The sequence below is a fragment of the Opisthorchis viverrini genome, assembly GCF_000715545.1.
Source record: "Opisthorchis viverrini unplaced genomic scaffold opera_v5_208, whole genome shotgun sequence".
NCBI lineage: Eukaryota > Metazoa > Platyhelminthes > Trematoda > Opisthorchiida > Opisthorchiidae > Opisthorchis > Opisthorchis viverrini.
This window is the reverse complement of record NW_008751863.1, coordinates 560590-580619: the sequence shown is the minus strand read 5'-3', so window position 1 is coordinate 580619 and position 20030 is coordinate 560590. Positions and strand designations below refer to the sequence as shown.

Genomic DNA, 20030 nt, shown 5'->3' with positions numbered 1-20030 from the left:
CTTTTGAGCCAAAGACTTTGATGGGGGTCCTAATCGTTCTCCCCGTTAGGTGTGGGTGCCATAACAGCAACCCTGTCCGTGTACAACGATGAACGTCACAACTAAAAATATGCTCATGCCAAGGCAGCCGTCATATGGACAACAAGCGACTGATCAGATAGACAAATGTGCCAAGAAATTCAAACGGCTTCTCCAGAGGCATAAGGTGCGAGTTCGAGCTCACCCAGTCCTGCAACAGCACTTTACACTTTGCGCGTGTGAAGCACGAGCCAAACCGTGAGGTAGAGTTATTCCGATTATTTATTGTCTGCATTACAATGGCTCAGTAGTTAAGGTACTGGCTTACGGACCGGAAGATCGGTGGCTCAAACCCGAATGCAACCTCTGCACGTCGATGGTTACCAACTAGGCTTGAGTAACCTGGCAGTGCCTCATACCTCGTGTTTTCTCCGGGTGATATGGGAGCTGTGCACCTAAAGGGTTTTATAGCTAGAAGGCCGACTCACAGCATCAGAACTGCGGGTTGATTAATCAAGGGACTTTTTTTATGTTACGAGGCATTGAAATTTATTGAGCTGGATGACCGAACGGCGTAAAGGAGACCGTTTACTGGAATTCAACCTAGCAGTGTTCATACCTGAGGTTGAGTGTGAATCCACACCAAATATTCTACGAATCAGTAATAGTAAGGGTTCTGCTCTCGCATGGGTGCCAGACATAGTCTCTGTGGACAGATGATGTGAGGCCCCTTCAGGTTTTTCACCACCAATACTCTAGAAGCGAGGCTGGTTTAGGATGGCGTCAGTGTGCTAGTAATCAGGTGATTGGAAAATGGGTATTTGGTTGTGCTGCAGGTACTTCAATCAGGGAAAACATTCAACACCACCGACTAAGATGGCTCGGTCATGTGCTACACATACCGAAACATCGTCTACCGAGAAGAGTGATATTCTCCGTTCCTCCCTCAGAACGGCACAAACCGCGAGATGAACAACGTATGACTTGGAGGAAGGGCGTGAAAGAGAGGTGTTGCGCGCCTTCCAGGATGGGGTCCCCGTGACCCCACCTGCGCTTGGCTGGAGACATTGCAAGAAATGGCGGCTAATCGACGTCAGTGGCATTCATGTTCAGTTTCTTTCCAGATTGCCTGAGTGCATCACCAATCGTCAGCAACATCAGTGTTGGCACTGATGCTTCACTGCCGTCTGCCTGATTGAGCGCTTGGAGGTGTAGGCACCTCGGAATGCTTGACATAAGCCAGGACTAGGCCCCTTCCCTCATCCACTCCTTTTCTCTTCTTTTAACTGTAGGGCTTTAAATATAATTCAACAAACCTTATGGTTGTCCGGCAGTGAGGCATCCGTGTCAACACTGATGTTACTGTCTTTGATTATGATTATGATGATGGCAGGAGACATTTACCGATTGTCTGACTAGGTGCTCGCAGATGCAGATAACCTAAAATGCTTGCCATAGACCAGCACTAGTCCCCCTTCATCCGCTTTTATCCTCTTTTCACTTTAATGCCCTACATATATTAGATAAAAGTTGTCGCTAGAGGTTGTTGTTGTCCTTCAACCTGGTCCCCCAGGTTGAAGGTGGGAACATATGGCGACTTGTTTCGTAGAAATGGTAACGCATCTGCACTGCCCGCCAAACATCGCTGCCTTCCGGTGCCAAAGGCTTTGGTTGTGGACCCTAATTGTCCCCCTGTCTAGGTGTGGGCGCCCTGACAGTATCCCGCCTGGCTTGCTGCATACAGCAGGGCGGGTGAACGAAAAGAGGCTACTGCTGACGCCTTCCTTCTTTCCCTTTCACATACTTTTTCTTCCTCCTCTCCCCACCCCATTAATAACTCTCTCCTTGTAGGCCCAGCACTGAGGACTGATGACTCGGCTCGTCATGCATCAGTTTTGCGTACAACATCTGCTCATCACATGGCACCGACATCGTCAGCTACCTTCAAATCACTCTGCAAGCTTCGACAGGCAGTCTATCTGCCCGCCTTCAATGTCCGCACTCTGAAGCAAGTAGGACAATAAGCTGCTCTTGCTCTCACATTGGACTCGCTTGGCATTGAGGTGTGCTGTGTCTCGGGAACGAGAATTCAAGATGCAAGCACAATGATTGAGCTAACTGCTCCGTCAGTCTCCACTCGGCTACGCACCTCTGGTGATCCAAAGGCTGCTGCGGCGGTATGTGCAGGGGTCGGTATTGTCCTAAGTCACCGGGCGGAAGTATCCTGGCTTGATTGGATATCCAATTATAGTCGCCTGTACGCGCTTCGTCTGACAACGTATGTGAAGGATCCTTACAAGCGACAAGTAGATAGATGTCTGTTTATCGTGTCTACCTACGCCCCAACCGACTGTAGCTCCGACGCCGTCAAAGACAAAGTTTATGGTGCCCTGAATGCCCTGCTGCGGTGAGCTAAAAGCTCAGACATCGTGGTGTTTGCCAGAGATTTGAATGCACAAGTGGGCAGGCCTAGCGTATCTGAGACCCAATTAGGTCGACATGAATTGGACTCGATACGCACAAACACTGGGGAACGATTGCTTCAGCTGTGCTGATCACAGGCTGTTTTTATGCAGTAATAACTTCCGAAATAGCCGAAGTCGTCTGGTCACATGGTGTCCTCCAACGGCAGTCCGGCCACAAACTCTAATCGACTACATTGCTATCAGCTACCGATGGCGTGGATCAATAACTGACTGCCGGTCGTTTTGGAACACATTTGTGGACTCTGACAACGCGCTCGTCCGGAGTCGCTTCTCCCTACGGTTACCGAGGACGCGTAAGGTGCGGACAAGTCGCATGGCAACTGAAAGACTGGTAGATCCGGATGTTAGACGAATTTATCAGAGTGGTCTCCTAAAGTCTCTTCCAAGTGCTCCACCATCAGATGTGGACTCACACTGGGACGATTGCCACCTCTTTGCATAGTGCTGGAAATTTTGCATGTGTGACGGCACCACCGGGTGCAGTCAACCACTAGAAATTACACCAGACGGTGGCACTACTTAAATCTCGTAGAAATACCCCAGCCGGCCCGGAACATAACTTGATGCGACGAATTATCACATGTCAAGTGGACGAGAGCGTGCAATCCAACAGTGAAGTGTGGTAGGCGCAGAAAGCCGGTAATGCCCGAAGATTATTTCAGTTGATCCGTGCGACGGGGCCCCGAAAACTACCTGTGAGTGAAACTATCAAGGAGAAGGGAGTGATCATCTCGAATAAACAAGAACACCTCAAATGTTGGACCGAACGTTTCGAAAAACGATTGTCATGGCCACCAGCAGCAACCATCTGGAACCTCCAGTTGACGTGAAACCTTGGACGGCGAACGTGAGATCGCCTACGGCCTCGGAGGTTTATGTCTACATATGTTCTCTTAAGAGCCACCGAACCACTGGACCGGATGACCTTCCACACGCATTATTCAAAGATGGGGGTGAAGTCCTCAATCAGCGCTTGTCCGATCTGTTTGCTTGTATTTGGGAAGAGGAGTCTCTCCCAGACAACTGCGGAGAGCAGGTGATAGTGCCCATCTTCAACAAAAGGGACGCGTAGTGTGGTAACCACAGGTTGACCCAGGTCGTAACGAGACTGTTGGCGTCAATTATACTTTGTCGCCTCACGGTGACTCGTGAGACACTGACTCGAGAGCAGCAAGTGGGATTCGCGCCTTGTAGGGGTTGTGTCGACACAATCTCCCCTCTCCTTCAGGTGCTAGAACAACGCCATACGTACAAACGACCCACATTTCTAGTGTTCCTGAATCTCCAAGGCACATTCGACTCGGTTGACCGGTCTGTATTGCCTGACACTCTTGCCCACCAAGGAACGTGAACAGAATACGTTCCTTTTATTCTCATACTTCCGGACCTGTGAGAGTATACCTATGACTACCTATGAGTGTACCTGTGAGAGTATATCTAAAAGCTTCCGTACAGAAAACGGTGTCCGTCAGGTATGCCCACTCTCTCCATTCCTGTTTAACTTCGTGATTCATGAGATAATGAGGCGAACGCAGGAAGGTTTCCAAAACCATGGTATTCAAATAGCCTGTAAAGAAAACCTTGTCGATTTGAAATATGCAGACGACATCTTTCTCAGGTGTTGGATGAACTCATCAAAGTCATCCCGTCCTTTGGTATACACTTTGCACCCACAAAGTGTAAGGTCATGCTCGTGGACGCGCAGTCACTGAACGCACCACTTACAATCCAGGGAGAGGTACTGCGAGTTGTGGAGCGCTTTATGTCTTTACCTTGGAAGTTGTATTGGTTCCAACTGTAGTGTGATGGATGAGGTCAATGCACGAATCTGCAAGGCTCGGGGCGCGGTTGCTAATTTGAGACACCTATGGCACCAGAGTGGTGTATCTCTGAATCTTAAGGGACGTGTGTATCAAGCTACAGTGTGGGCTGTTTTGTTGTATGAATATGAGACTTGGTCTGTTCGGGCAGCGGAACTGAGACGTCTTCAGGTGTTCGACAATCGTTGTCTTAGAACCACAGCTTGTGCGTGTTGGTGTCGGAATATCCGTAACGAGGCAGATGGAAAACGAGTTTTCGGTTTTGCAGCGGGTACTTCCATTGAAGAATGTGTCCAGCACCAGAAGCTGCGTAGGTCAGGACATGTGCTGCGTACGATGAACCATCTTTTTCCGAAGAGTGTTGTTTTCCATGCTCAACTCGGAGTGGCGTAAGGAGAGACGTGGTCAACCCTTGGCTAGTCAGAAAGACGCCCTGTTCAAGGTGTAAGGCACCTCGCGGTGAATGACTATGTAGTGGAAAGTGTTAGAAATTTTCCGCATGCCTTTCATAATAAATGGAATTGCGTAGTTTTTTGTCATGATCAGACAAGTTGGTTGGCGTAAGCAATAAGCAGTCCGACGAGCACTTCCCAGGGTGTATAGAATTCCATGCGAGTAATGCGGGTACGCCTAATAATTCGAAGAATAAGTACCTGTGTTTCGCTTTTCGAGCAGTGGGGACATGCCGGAAAACAGCCAAATACTTAATTATAATTGATTGAGTTTTTCAGCTAAATACCAGAAAGTAAACCACTGCTCCGTGTAATTTGCATCCGTCTGAAGTGAGCTGGCACCGAACTCCAAGATTTCACGTAGTATAGAAAGGCTTGAGAGCGCATCGGGAAGGACCTTGAAGTAGTAAGAGTGGCCCTAAGATGAGGACTTTGGGAACTCCAACTATGGCCGGTGCAGAGGGAAAGTAGGTGGATCCGAATTCTGCTTGTGGCGTTCTTCCTTAATGCGAAATCTTAATTCAGCGTGGAATACATTCCACATTCCCATAAGCCTCGAATTTTTATAAATGGAGAATACTGGAGAGAAAATGGGAAGCGACCTAATTAGTCAAAGCCAGGCAAGCAATGCTGCTCACCCCCATACTTACAAAGAAATCGACTACAACGAAAGCAGCGATACCAAGCACGCGACAGCCGGCACTGGAGAATGAGAACAGGCAGAGGGCGCAAACAAGACACTGGGCAATAAATGGAAATCACTGCTCCAATTGGTTGTGGTGTTTTTGAGCGGCTGCATTACTAATTCCTACGTCCTCACTTGATTGGTGGAGGCTTACAAATGCGAGTGGCTAAATTCAAAATGGGATCAATAGCCAAGTCGTGTCAAAATGACGAGAAGCAGTCTGATTGAAGTTCACTTATTAGGGAACCGGTAAAATTGCTGATTGTGTGACTTGATTATGCCAAGTGCATTCCTCACTCATTCGATAAAAGCCTACACATCCGTATCTAAACTATCCGTCACACTTAGCAAGAAAGTAAGTGTATTCTAATCTTATGTATCATTATTTATCATCATGCTTCCTTTAAGATTTCTCCCACCCGGCTACTGATGAGCACACGTGCATGGCACGTTTACAGGTGATTTACAACCAGTCGGCCGTAAGATGAGAGACGAATCGTATTTTCGTGCGGTGCAGCAGGTTTATTTCTCATCGGAATATGTGTGTATCATTATACTAGGCAGAAAACCACTATACGACTTTGTCTATACAAGCCATACGGTGAAATTGCACAGTTTCTATAACCAAAAGTATATGGATCTTGCGTAATACACGCATGCAACCTGAGAGCTTCGACTAGCTAGCACAACGCAGCCAAACGAAACTCTGTCCGCACGTATATGTGCCGCCAATTTGTCCAAGACAAGGACTACACTTGACACCGTTCGCCCGTCATCTCCCCAAACAAAGCGAACAGTTTGCGCATAGGAGCAAACTGTTGGGTTTATAAGACGGTTTGTATAACCGGACGTCCTATACCCATGCAATCTGTGATCAAGTGTATAGCGTACCTATATAGGCCGGGTATAAGTTGCTTTAGAGAGACTCACCCGAATCAGTTTGTCGTTCCTCCAATATATGCAACGTCCTGGAAGCATCAAACAGCACTACCTGCCGCCAATGGTATGTAGCTCTGCTGACCCTTCCCCGTCCCCAACAAAAGCATACGTTCTGGCACGTGAAGATTTGCCTGAACAGCCTTGCCGCGGTAACAGCCGATTTTACCTCACTTAGTCAAATGTGGTGACCAGTGCTTACGGCGGTAATTGTAGATGTCCCGGGCAGTAATAACCTTGCCAAGTTCATCGACTACAAAGTGCCGCACTTCGCATGGCAGCGTTCTGTATCTCATCACGGTCATGCAGCTGCCAAACTCCTCTTCGGTTCGTCGTTGATTAACAGGACGCCGATCGTACAAACATTTGGCAACCTTGTGATTTTTTCCACATGATATTGGTTGACTGCCAGATGCTTCCCACGCCTCCTTAAACAAAAGTATAAAGGACATCCGTTGCATTGTGACTTTTTATTGCTAGAGACTTACTGGCCCCTCCAGACCCCTTGGTATTCCTCTTGTTTTATTAACCACCTGCTGCATTTTCAGTGCACCCATTCGTAACGCAAAATAATGGTGCTTTGTCTACATGCTGCACGCAAAAAGCCATATTTCATTCTTCATTCATTCATTCATTCAAGTCCTCTAAAACGATGTGAATGATGATAACTGAACGGTGGCCAATCTCCCAACGTAACCATCTCAAACCACGTCTGAAACCTTTGCGCTGGTACCTTAGAATTTCATGCGTGCCAGAAACTGAACAAGTCCGAACAAAATTATTGCAAAATGTTGTTTTCGGTTTGAGCATAAATACAAAAACTGCAATATGTGCACGTAGAAATTTTTATTTAATCCACGCAGGCTTCGAAAAAACGAGCAATTGCTGACCGAACAAAATTATTGCAAAATGTTGTTTTTGGTTTGAGCATAAATACAAACACTGCATTGTGTGCACGTAGAAATTTTTATTTGATCCACACAAGCTCCGAGAAAACGAGCAACTGCTGGTTAAGGAATAACCAAGAGAGGTTACTTGTATCCATCAAGGAAGCTCCGAGTGGCATCATCACGTTGTCTGCAAACTCTGGCAACCGTATTCATCGAAAACGTAACCACGTTTGAATGCGTCTCTTAGTGCGAATTGCTTTAATGCAATGAAATGATTGCACCGCTTTCTGTAATTGTAGCGGTCACAGTTCTTCCAGCACCAGGACTTTTGCGCCCCTAGGGAATGTTTTAGCATTTGTTCAAGGGGGAGGAGGCGCAGCATTTTGCATCAAAATTTCTCAGCTGGTTTTACAACTTCATCACAAAACAGCTGTGCTCACATCCGTCTGTACACTGTTTACGTTATCATATCCATATCTATGCGCTTACTAAGACCGTAGTGTTCCCCAACTTTGGTCGTTCAAATAATGGGGTCTCAAATAGATTTCAGATCATTTTTGGGCCACTGCGGTACTCAAGGTATTTCTCTCCAAAGCTAAAACAGCCCAATATTCCTTTTCCAAATTATGCCTTTCAAGCGTTCCTGGTGCGGTCAGCCCATCAGTGTCCGGGGAATTACAGGGCAAAAATCCATCAAACTGCAATATTGTTGAAGATAAATGTAGCTTGTGAAAAACAGTCACGTGAATAAATGCGAGGTGAGCCACAAAATTGTGCAGAACATTTGCACATTTTGTATTAATCCTGTTGTCTTGAAGGTTAGGATTTATTTGATGAAGCCTTGACTAAATGTGGCTCATATTCTGCTGATGAACAATAGGTTCGTCTTAGGATTTTGTATCTACATTTTCTTTTTTAGGTGAGTTCCAGTTTAACCAATATACATATGTCGGGCGTTGCGCACAAACGTGGCAAGTTTCTACAGGATATCAAATGACTACGCCGAGCAAAATTTATGCATGACACGCAACGGGGCACAGCTTCGTAAGGCGTTACAGACGCACCAAAGAGCCATGAAGCGAAACATTGACGCACAGAGTTTGATCCGAATTAGAAGCATAACACGTCGATTAGCCTCTTTTAATAGAATGCCAAACACGGCAGATAAAACGGATTTCAATGAGGGCATCGTAAAATCTAGCAACGCGGTCGTTATTGTTCGCGGCTCAAAAGATCCTAGTTGATGCCCAAACGTTCTAGTTAGTGAATGCTGCTCAGTAGGAATGAGAGGCCAATTTGGAATGAGACGATCTATTGCCAAGGTGGCATACTAGCCAGAAATGCACATTTTATGCACGGAACGTTAGCCATGGTTGATGAAAAAGCAAGCTAGCGCCATTTAAAACGAATAACTAATTACAGCGCTATGGGGGACGCACAATGTGCTTAATATCGCTACACTTCTTGGAATTACAGTAGCATTAGAATTGTCAGGACGTGCCATCAAAATGAAGCAAGGCTTGATTACTTGACGAGCATCGGCACTGTAGCGCACTGTGCTTTTGTCAATTACTTACCATAGAAACTTTTTATATTTTATTATTTGCGGCTACTATTGTTTTTGGCGCTCAATTTTGGATGTCGTCTAAAACATTTGATTGGTTGGCCAGATACAACAAGCGAAAGCCGCTCAAGCAAGGAAGATAAAATAGCAAGCGGTGATAATCTTGTTGCTGATGTCTCTCTGCAACGCTAATTACACTGCAACATGATAGAGATACGGTCGAGTTCAGGGAATAGGGTGCTCACACAACTAACTACCGTGAAAGACGAAGGGCTTTCTCGTTGTTAGAGACTGGTCATCGAGCCTTATGTTGCACAGTGCTAGCGGCAATCAACGTGTCTTATGTGAGAGTATGGTTGATCGTCGAAAAGTAGTCGTAAACCGTTCGTCGGACTTGTGATTATTAACACCTCTGCATTATTTGTGGATGGCTGTATGGCCTGATGCTTAAGAAAAACATGCCGATAAATATGTCCATATCTTTCATCCAAAATAGCGCTACTAGAACTCTAGTCAAACCCAACAGAAGTTATACCTTGATCAACCAACTGCTAGCAAGCCATGTTAACATGCAGTGTAGTATTGCAGGGCACAAGGTGCGTAACGCTTTGGGTGGTCCGCATAACAAAACTCGGGCAACTGCATTTATAGCACTTCTCATGAGATATTTAATAACTTGCCATCATAATCCTATAGTAAGTCATCGCAAATCTATGCAGTATGAAGTAAGCGATAGCAAAAAACAAATTACGAAGCTATTTGATTGTGTGGGCAAACATTAACCTACGACAAATTACAGCATATTACACCTTTGCCAGTAAGTTGGGCTTAACCGGAATCAAGTCACTTAACGTCTGAACGGTGATCATCAAACTTGGAAAATATCTGTAGGTTCACTCTTACAATTTTGCCTTGTTGCAATTCGTATTTTTAACTTGTGCTATGGCCCATTATGGTGTCCCGTGAATAGGGCGGGGGACTTCGTGGGGGAAATGATTTCTTGACAAGTTTTCTCCTCTACTGGATTTGGAAATAGTTTGTAGGCACACACAAAGAACAATGACGTCGTCTTCGTCCGCGCTAACCCAAAATTGAATGGCTAAATTAGGAAAAGGTTTCCCGTCGTTTCAGAAGTCTGCCCACTGAACAAAGGCAAGGAATGTGCCGCATCTTGAAAATTTGGTGAATTCTTTGTGATCGCGCATGCTGTATAGAGTGCACGACATAGTTCCTTTTCACCAGTATACTAACCTCTTGATAGTGATATTATTAAAATAAGTGGATTTATGGATGGCAAGGGGAGACAGTACAGTAGGGCGACCGATACTTCGGAGTTCTGACACAAATTCGGTTTTCTGGGCGTTCGTATCATGCCTTGCCTGGTGGTCGTAGAAATATAGTGAGCTGCGGGTAAGATGTCCGACTGAATTTAGCAGTCTTGAAACCGCCGTCATGACACCGTAGTTGGGCCCATGGACAGGATCGTACAGGAAGTTTCGGATGAGACAGCTGGGGGTGTCAACGCAGTTAGGAAAGTTCAAGGAATTGTGAATATTTTAGATAAGGATGGATCAAGGATATTCTTTGGCCCATTCAGAGCACAGGATTGTCTGTCGCTGCTGGGGGGCATGGGCGTAAGTTGGAGTGCGGCCAGAAATGGCAGGCGCCTAAACGTGACTACAAATTCTAACCACCACAACGCCACCCGATTTGAAAAATGATAATCGGCATTTTGGTGGGGGTATTGGAGGATGATGGTATGTTATCGATGCTGGCTCGTCCATTAGTTGAGAGCAGTCCAAGGACAAGCTAAGAGGATTCTTGAAGGGAGTGGCATCAAAGGAGGTAAAATGAGTGGATTTAGTGAGTTTCTTTTAAAATACACATGTGAAAGCATTTTATTATGTTTTAATTGATGTTTTAGATTCATGGGACAATTTCCCTGGGTACCGGCTACTACCAGGGGAATCTTAGGCCGGCGGCGCCGGTGTCCCATTATTTTCCCTCTTTCTCCGCTACGAAAGGTGGAGGGCGAGGTTAAACACGGGATGGGGAAGTTCATTTGGAGAAGGGCATGCATTCGGAAGGAGAGTTCTAAACCATGTTTTCTGCATCTTTAGAGATAAGAGATGTAGACAGGGTATGAAAATAGCTGATAGAAGCATGAATCCTGGTGGTGACTTAAAGGCCAAAAGGTTGGGACGAATGTGGATGGACGGGCAAGGCGCAATATTAAGAAAGTTTATGGGTACTCGGGGACTATCAACCACGTAGACGACAAAGGCGGAATTAGTTGAATTGTGCCGATGTATATTACGTGGACGTGGGCTAAGGGCTATTTTTTCCTGGGACAACGGGGTGAAGTGAAACTTACGGTGCCCACTTAGAACATCGAGTTACACAACGATCTTGCATTATTGACAGCGGGACAAATTTAGTATGTGAGTAAATCTACCCCTAAAACTGTGGAACGTCTGAAAAATCTTACCAAACACATAAAGGGGATTAAATTAAGCAAATATTTCTCATTTCAGATCATCCTCAAGTGAAACTGGTTCACAGAAAGCGAAACGGTATGGCTGCGCATCATGGCTGCCGAAGGCAGTCAAATAAATAAAACATTTCACCAATGATGGTTTTACCCTCCTCAAGCGCGGGCATGTCAGAGCTTTGTCGCACACGGTTTTGATAATGAATATCTTCGAGCGTTGGAGTAGGCTATCATGTATAGTTGAGGATTCATAACCAGAGGCGAGTCTATTGTTTACAGTGAGTGGCCTAAGTGAATAACAAGGCGCACAACAAGGCGTAAATGACTGTCATTGGCCTTTTGATTACGTTATCGTGCATAAATGGGGCCAAATAATCGGTGACTGCAAGAATGCGCGCGGTAAGCGACAAATATACAGTTATGGATGCTGGTGACAGTCGTTTTCGGCTAGATTGGGCAATCATGGATGGTTGATTATTCATAACCAGCGGCACGCATCGGTACGAACTTATTGATGACCGTGAATTGCCAAGATGAGTGATGGTGCGTACAGTTGGTTATGAAGAGCCGTCATTAGCCGTGAAATTACCTTATCGTGCGAAGTCATGTCGTTTTTTCCACGATCACTACCAAATTCCAAATGCGTGACCGCTAGAACAAGCTGCTCCCTCAATGGTCTACGCCGCCATCTCACAGTAATTTCTTCTCATCTATAGTGCTTTTTTGTTAAATAAGCTGCCCGAGATCGTAGCGTCTACCAACTCATTCAACGGATTTAAACGACCGATCGGTAGGTTACGGCCGTATCCATTCTCTCTACCCGAATGCATCTGTTATCCAACCACCAGGAACTAAAAATTCGAATTCACTCATTACTTTCTACGTTTTTACCCACATCTTAGTATATGTTGATGACCTACATTTATTTGCACTCGATGTCTATATAGCGTTTATTTATCTCCAGATATGCGTTCTACCCGCCTTCTGTCATGTCAGGGAGTGAGACACTAACGTTTCTTTCATGTTAACCACCATATGAACCTGCGTCCAGACACGATGTCTGGCGATCTGAGTTCACCAGCCTTCGGCTCTCTCGATGTGCCTTCCTGCTCAAGGTCACTGCTATTGATCACAGATCAGCCACTAAGAACGGTCCGTTTCTCGCACACCCCTTGATTTGACGTGGTGTTGTGCAGTATACGGTATCTGCCAGTTTGATTAATTTATATGTAACTTTTGGTACTGTAGAACCCTGCTTACCGGGCTCATGGTCTTTCTTTCCGTTTTCCATCCACAGAAATTGTCGGGAACCACTAGCTACCTTTGGTGAATCACTGTCCCCCTGGTGCTACCAGTGTGCATACTACACTTGCAAACTCCGTGAACGATCCCACTGTGGCTCGCCCAGTTCTCCGGGGCGTGACATTCTTGATGTAGTTATCACTTTCTTCTCGTCTACGTATTATTATGGAAACGTATACGCATCTTTTGAAGTTTCTAATTGTCGGTGATGCTGCTACCGGGAAAACCTGTCTCCTTCGATGGTTTTTGGCTGGAAATTTCAAAGAAGAATCGTTACACACTATAGGTGTTGAATTTGGGACCAAAGTAGTTCAGGTAGACGGGAAACCAGTTAAACTACAAATCTGGGACACCGCCGGTATTATGCTTTCCTCGATTATTTTGTTTGCCATAGGTCAGGAGAGGTTTCAATGTGTAACCCGTTCTTATTACCGTGGAGCCGCTGGTGCTCTGGTAGTGTACGATGTCAACGATCGAGGATCTTTTAATTCAGTCAGAAAGTGGATATCATCCGTCCGTGATTTGGCACTCCCTAATATCTGTATAATATTGGTGGGCAACAAGGTAGACCTAGCCGAGGAGTCGCGTCAAGTAAGTTAATCTATTGGCATTATTTGGACGTCTTCCTGTGTTTCCGATTCAACACTGCAAGGCATGACCTTCCACGTGGAATGTACGTTCTGGTTCCGATTCCGCAAGCATCATTAGTTTGAGTAGTCGGTCTAGATGGATTAAGTTTCACGTGGGCGATATCTTTGTACGTATTGCTAGGTTTCCAAGGTGGTTAGTCTCACATGTTTAGTACACATGCTGATCAAGTGTTATCCTGGAGATTGGTGGATTTGATGGTTTCTGTACTGTCAGTTTTTCAGCGGGTCTTTCAGGCTTCAATAGAGTATATGGAGAACTCTCTGAAAGCCTTGCTACTAACAATAGTATCAGGCCAGGATGTTCGCTTTTTCCATTTCTACTAGCTTTCGGTTTTGACCAGGTAATGTGATGGAGACCTTGGAAGACGCTTTGTTTCCAACGCACGCTTTGTTGATCGGGAACACAGACGGTATTCTTTTCGCCTTCGAAGGAGAAAACAGTCACTGCCAAAAGCCATTCTGTCCCTTGACATTCGGTCTGCACTCCCAAGATAAAAGGTCCTGCCTGTGGAGGAAGCGTTGGGGCGTCTTACCTATTTTGGAAATTGTCCAAGCCACGAATTTGGCGTGACATGAGGTTAGCGCACATGCCTTTAAGGTTCGGACTACGTCTGGTAGGTTGACACAAAGCGGCATGTTTCTGAGGTTCAAGAGAGGTGCATACCGGGCTTCGGTGCTATTGTGTTGTGCAGTTGTGACCCCCTCTGCAAGTAGCGGAACTGAGACTCCGTGAGGTGTTCGAAGACTGTTGTTTCAGAAGTACAGTAGGTGTAGATTGGTGCCAACAAATCGCCTGTATAACGGAAACCTTAGTAAAGTTCTTGGCACCAAAGGCTGTGGTGTTTCGGTCCTTTCTTATTAAGTCATCGTCTGCCGAGAAGAGTGCTACTTTCTGAGAGGGTAGTCAAATTTTGGCCGAGCAGAAAAATGTGATCGCGATTATTGAGTCTGGACACTGTCGGTCCCACGCGCCCCCAGGGATGCACTCTACGTTGTTCATGTTGTCTATGGTTAGCAGCACTTTCAACTGTGGCTGCTACTCGATTTTAATGGCTTCCTTAAGCTTTCTGTTTGAGTTTTCTGAATGAGTATCTGGAGATGTAGGCAACTTTTAACGACCGTAGTAGGGTAGCACTACTTCCCTGCCATCTTCTGCTATGTAGAAATGCGGTTGTCACATGAATTGCGTTTGGGGGCGAGATGGCTTAGAGGTTGGAGCACGAACTTACTGACCGAACTTCCGGTTCGAACCCGACTTCTGTCTCTCGACTTACCCTGTCTAGGCTTGGGAAATTTGACAGTATCCCATCCCTCGTGCTTCCTTTGGGTGGCATGGCAGTTAGGCACCGAAAGGTTGCTTCAGCTGAAAGATGAATTGCGTTTGTATGGCACTAGCATGCTATCGATCATGATAGTGATAATTGACCCGCGCGTCATGCTCTTTCCTGAGAGCCCTGCTAACCTCTGATTTCTCCGCCTTTGTCTTCTGACTCTCCAGGGCACTTTCCAAAGCCTCTTCTGAAACGAAGACAACTTAGTTCCATCAAAATGCACCGAGTGCCGTCATCAACAGAACTGTCGAACCCAGTGAGTCATCATTAGGTCAAAACCAAAGCTGCCGCCAAACATGGGCCCACCATCACTTAATTAGAGCAGACAAGTGAGAAGTCTCAATCCAGCGGATAGTTAGTACCTGCGTCAAATGTCTGTCCTATACATTCATCCAGGTCTACACTGGATTTATCTTGAATTACGCCATAGATTTACTCGGTACCGCCTGACTCACAACTCAGGGGAACAGCCTCAAGTTGAAAATAAATTATTTCACTCGAGACTGATGGCATTTCTTCACAGTAAAAGTAGTTAATATTTAGGGTAATCTAAAGGCTGTCATCACTGCCAAGTTAAGGCAAATTTCAATCAGTATGGTGGACAGCTTTCTCAGGATCACCTTAGCAAATTCCACCCCTTTTATGGTTTCCTCATCTTAAAGCTTCCATCGGTGAGGCATGCTGGTCATAATCTTTTTATGGCCAGTAGATCCGTGTGACCTGTCGACCATCACATGCAGCTCAACCGTCGACCCACTTGGATCAATTGGTAATCAGTTACCGGTGGAGAAACCACCGCTGCTTCCTAGGCGCGCACTTAGATTCTCATCATGCCATTATGCGAATACGCCTGCCAGTTTCCTTTCCATTAGGCCCAGGCAATTTTATCATTGGAGAACTACCATAATCCATCATCATCATCATCATCATCAAAGACAGCAACATCAGTGTTGCCACTGATGCTTCACTGCCATAATCCATTAGTAACTCAACCACTCAGTAGGGTACTGGTAATAAGCACTTGGATGGAACATGGATATTGCAAAAGAAGCCTCGCTGATGGCGTTCAGAGCTCTGTCTGACTTTACTGATATGGTCAAATGACCAGCAGACCGCTAGTCCTGGTTGGTGTTAGGATATCCATACCAGCGGCCAACGCGTACGGCGACGCGTGCAAATCCCTTAAGCACCAAATATTGAGGAGTTCAATGAACGGTCGTTTGCTCTGGCGGACGAAGAACCTCAGGAGATGGATAAAACCAGCGAAAGACATCGTGCCCTTTGCCACTTAATTCCATTGTCTGGCCCATAGGAAGGTAAATTCTGAAGCCACAAGTGAGGAAAGAGGCTCAGTTCCTCATTCGAAAGATTGCACCACATCTGTAGACATCGTCTTTGGGCGAATGGAATACATATCTTAACCGCCTGTCAGAAGAGGAAGAAAACGAGATCTCATCTAAATCGCAAGAGAGCACATGACGGTTCCTATCCAGCCCTCTTCAAAGAAGGCGAATAATATCTGGTTGCTTACCTAACAGATATTAGTTTTATATGGAGCAAAGATCGAGTATTAGCAGAATGAGGGATATTCCAAATCTCCTCAAAGTGGGTACATGAACGCTGTGTGAAATCTATCGTGGCATCAACCTGGTAGATGTGGCTTCCGCGAAAACCGAGCCTAATTCCGTCCTGCACGAGGATGCATAGGTCATATTTGTTCTCGGACAGATTATGAAACAGTGGTACGACGTCTACAAACCAACACTGGTAATCTCGACTCGGGAGCTGACTTGGAATTTTTTTGGACTCTTGCTTGTCGGGTACTATGGCAATGTCTGTAGCAAAGGCGCCTCCATGAATTCTGAGCTTCGGTTAATGTGCTCTACGCCAACTCCCCTTGGACCAGTGAAGTTCTACGGTACGCCTCCGCTTGAGTTCACTACGCCCAGTGGTATCAAGCAAGGCTTTCCTCCACTCCTCTTTTCAATTTTCCGAATAATTTAATCATGGATGATTCGCTGCTAGTCTCTACTCTCCATGGGGTCGAAATTCTCGCTGTGTATGTGCTTACATATATCGAGCAGCTGACGACAGAGCTGTTCTTGGATCTTACCCGGTCGAAATGTAAGCAGTATCAAATAGTCTAAATAACTCTGCATCATTGTTTGGTATGCCCTCTACATATGCAAACTTTAGAGCGCTGATGCCATTCAGGGTACGATCGTTTGCATTTTCCACCAAACACCACTGCCTTGTGGTCAGGCTTTTGAGCCAAAGGCTTTGGTTGAGAACCCTAATCGAGCATCGACAGCACCCAAACGCTTTGCAATCATCTTCGTGCCCCTCTGACAAGTCAAGGGTTGGTTCACGTCTCTGCTTACGCCACTCCGAACGGGGTGTGGAGTACAATACTCCCTTCGGCAAAAAATGGTTCAATATACGCAACGCATGTCCCACCCAACTCAACTTCTGGTGCTTGACACGTCCTTCAATAGAAGTACCCGTTGCAAAGTGCCACTTAATTCCATTGTCTGGCCCATAGGAAGGTAAATTCTGAAGCCACAAGTGAGGAAAGAGGCTCAGTTCCTCATTCGAAAGATTGCACCACATCTGTAGACATCGTCTTTGGGCGAATGGAATACATATCTTAACCGCCTGTCAGAAGAGGAAGAAAACGAGATCTCATCTAAATCGCAAGAGAGCACATGACGGTTCCTATCCAGCCCTCTTCAAAGAAGGCGAATAATATCTGGTTGCTTACCTAACAGATATTAGTTTTATATGGAGCAAAGATCGAGTATTAGCAGAATGAGGGATATTCCAAATCTCCTCAAAGTGGGTACATGAACGCTGTGTGAAATCTATCGTGGCATCAACCTGGTAGATGTGGCTTCCGCGAAAACCGAGCCTAATTCCGTCCTGCACGAGGATGCATAGGTCATATTTGTTCTCGGACAGATTATGAAACAGTGGTACGACGTCTACAAACCAACACTGGTAATCTCGACTCGGGAGCTGACTTGGAATTTTTTTGGACTCTTGCTTGTCGGGTACTATGGCAATGTCTGTAGCAAAGGCGCCTCCATGAATTCTGAGCTTCGGTTAATGTGCTCTACGCCAACTCCCCTTGGACCAGTGAAGTTCTACGGTACGCCTCCGCTTGAGTTCACTACGCCCAGTGGTATCAAGCAAGGCCTTCCTCCACTCCTCTTTTCAATTATCCGATTAATTTAATCATGGATGATTCGCTGCTAGTCTCTACTCTCTATGGGGTCGAAATTCTCGCTGTGTATGTGCTTACATATATCGAGCAGCTGACGACAGAGCTGTTCTTGGATCTTACCCGGTCGAAATGTAAGCAGTATCAAATAGTCTAAATAACTCTGCATCATTGTTTGGTATGCCCTCTACATATGCAAACTTTAGAGCGCTGATGCCATTCAGGGTACGATCGTTTGCATTTTCCACCAAACACCACTGCCTTGTGGTCAGGCTTTTGAGCCAAAGGCTTTGGTTGAGAACCCTAATCAAGCATCGACAGCACCCAAACGCTTTGCAATCATCTTCGTGCCCCTCTGACAAGTCAAGGGTTGGACACGTCTCTGCTTACGCCACTCCGAACGGGGTGTGGAGTACAATACTCCCTTCGGCAAAAAATGGTTCAATATACGCAACGCATGTCCCACCCAACTCAACTTCTGGTGCTTGACACGTCCTTCAATAGAAGTACCCGTTGCAAAGCCGAAAACTCCTGTTCCAACTGCTTCGTTACGGATATGCCGACACCAACACACACAAGCTGTGGTTCTAAGACAACGATTGTCGAACACCTGAAGACGTCTCAGTTCCGCTGCCCGAACAGACCAAGTCTCATATTCATACAACAAAACAGCCCACACTGTAGCTTGATACACACGTCCCTTAAGATTCAGAGATACACCACTCTGGTGCCATAGGTGTCTCAAATTAGCAGACGCGCGCCTTGCCTTGCAGATTCGTGCATTGACCTCATCCATCACACTACAGTTGGAACCAATACAACTTCCAAGGTAAAGACATAAAACGCAACTCGCAGTGCAGTACCTCTCCCTGGATTGTAAGTGGTGCGTTCAGTGACTGCGCGTCCACGAGCATGACCTTACAATTTGTGGGTGCAAAGTGCATGCCAAAGGACAGGATGGTTTTGGTTAGTTTGTCAAATAACAACTTCGCCTTCTCCTCCTCCTCTTTGAACATGAGAGCGATATCGCCTGCGTACTTCAGATCGGTTAGGTTTTCTTCACAGGCTATTTGAATACCATGGTTTTGGAAACCTTCCTGCGTTCGTCTCATGATTTCATCAATCACGAATTTCAGCAGGGATGAAGAGTGTGAGCATACCTGAGGATACCACTTTGTGTACGGAAGCTTTTGGAGAGCTCTCCGTATACTCTCGCACGTCTGGAATTCTGCGAACACAAAGGTGTCAATGACATTCGTGTTGCCCGATTGTATGTCTTGAGGTGTAGGCTCCTAGGGATGATTGAAATAAGGTTACACTTGTGTACAGCGAGGGTCGGAGTGCAACGACAATCAGAATGACAATGGAAAAGACTGTGGGCCCGAAAGCTATGCTTTATTCATCCAAAACTTTGACACTGAGAGCTGAAAACGGAAGAAAGTGATTTAGCAATAAATGATAAAACGTTTGAAAAACAGAGCAAATATACAACATTCACCCCCCCGCAGAGATGAAAGTTCTCAAGAGTTTGATTTATAGTTGAATAATTTCAGGCCTCTCTGTTGCGCAGGACATACGGCCGTGTCCGCTGTTGTTGTATAACCAATGGGTGTTCAGAAGAATTCGACATTTCACTTTCCGAAGCAGAGTCAGATAGTTCCAGCTTAATAAATGAATCAGTGTTGGACTGCGGTTGCTGCTGTTCGGATGCTGGAGCACATCCGAAATCTGCTGAAGGGGCCAGGTGACGTAGGGAGACTGTTAGGGTGTCTGACATATGCGTACTCAGGGTTACATTCCAGGAGCTCAACCTCTTCGACTAGGGGGTCGTACTTTGAAGATCGTGTGTTTCGCCGCATCAGAACTGGTCCTGGCGAAAGCTACCACTGTGGCAAGGACGTACCGACTGCGGATTTTCGATTGTGATGAAACATCCGCTCGTGTGGAGTGGCATTGGTGGCCGTACACAACAAAGAACGAATCGAGTGGAGAGCGTCCTGTAAAACGGTTTCCCAGTGACTGATTTGAAGACCTTTTGATCGTAATGAAAGCGTAATAGCCTTCCACAAAGTTCCATTCAATCTTTCCACCTGACCGTTCCCCCTTCGGTTTTATGGAGTGGTCCGACTGGTGGCTACACCTTTTTTTTTATGAAGAAATCGTTTGATCTCATCCGAAATGAATG

The 20030-nt window shown here is 45.9% G+C and overlaps 1 protein-coding gene across 1 annotated transcript in view; it reads left to right on the top strand.

The window, feature by feature from the left end:
* Positions 1-12532: 12532 nt before the first annotated feature.
* T265_14505 (hypothetical protein) overlaps positions 12533-20030 on the top strand; it is a gene marked incomplete at both ends in the record, with an annotated part of 10543 nt that continues 3045 nt past the window's right edge. Inside the window, one exon of the mRNA XM_009173956.1 lies at positions 12533-13235. Coding sequence (XP_009172220.1) covers positions 12810-13235 — 426 coding nt within the window. The remainder of the gene's footprint in view (positions 13236-20030) is intronic.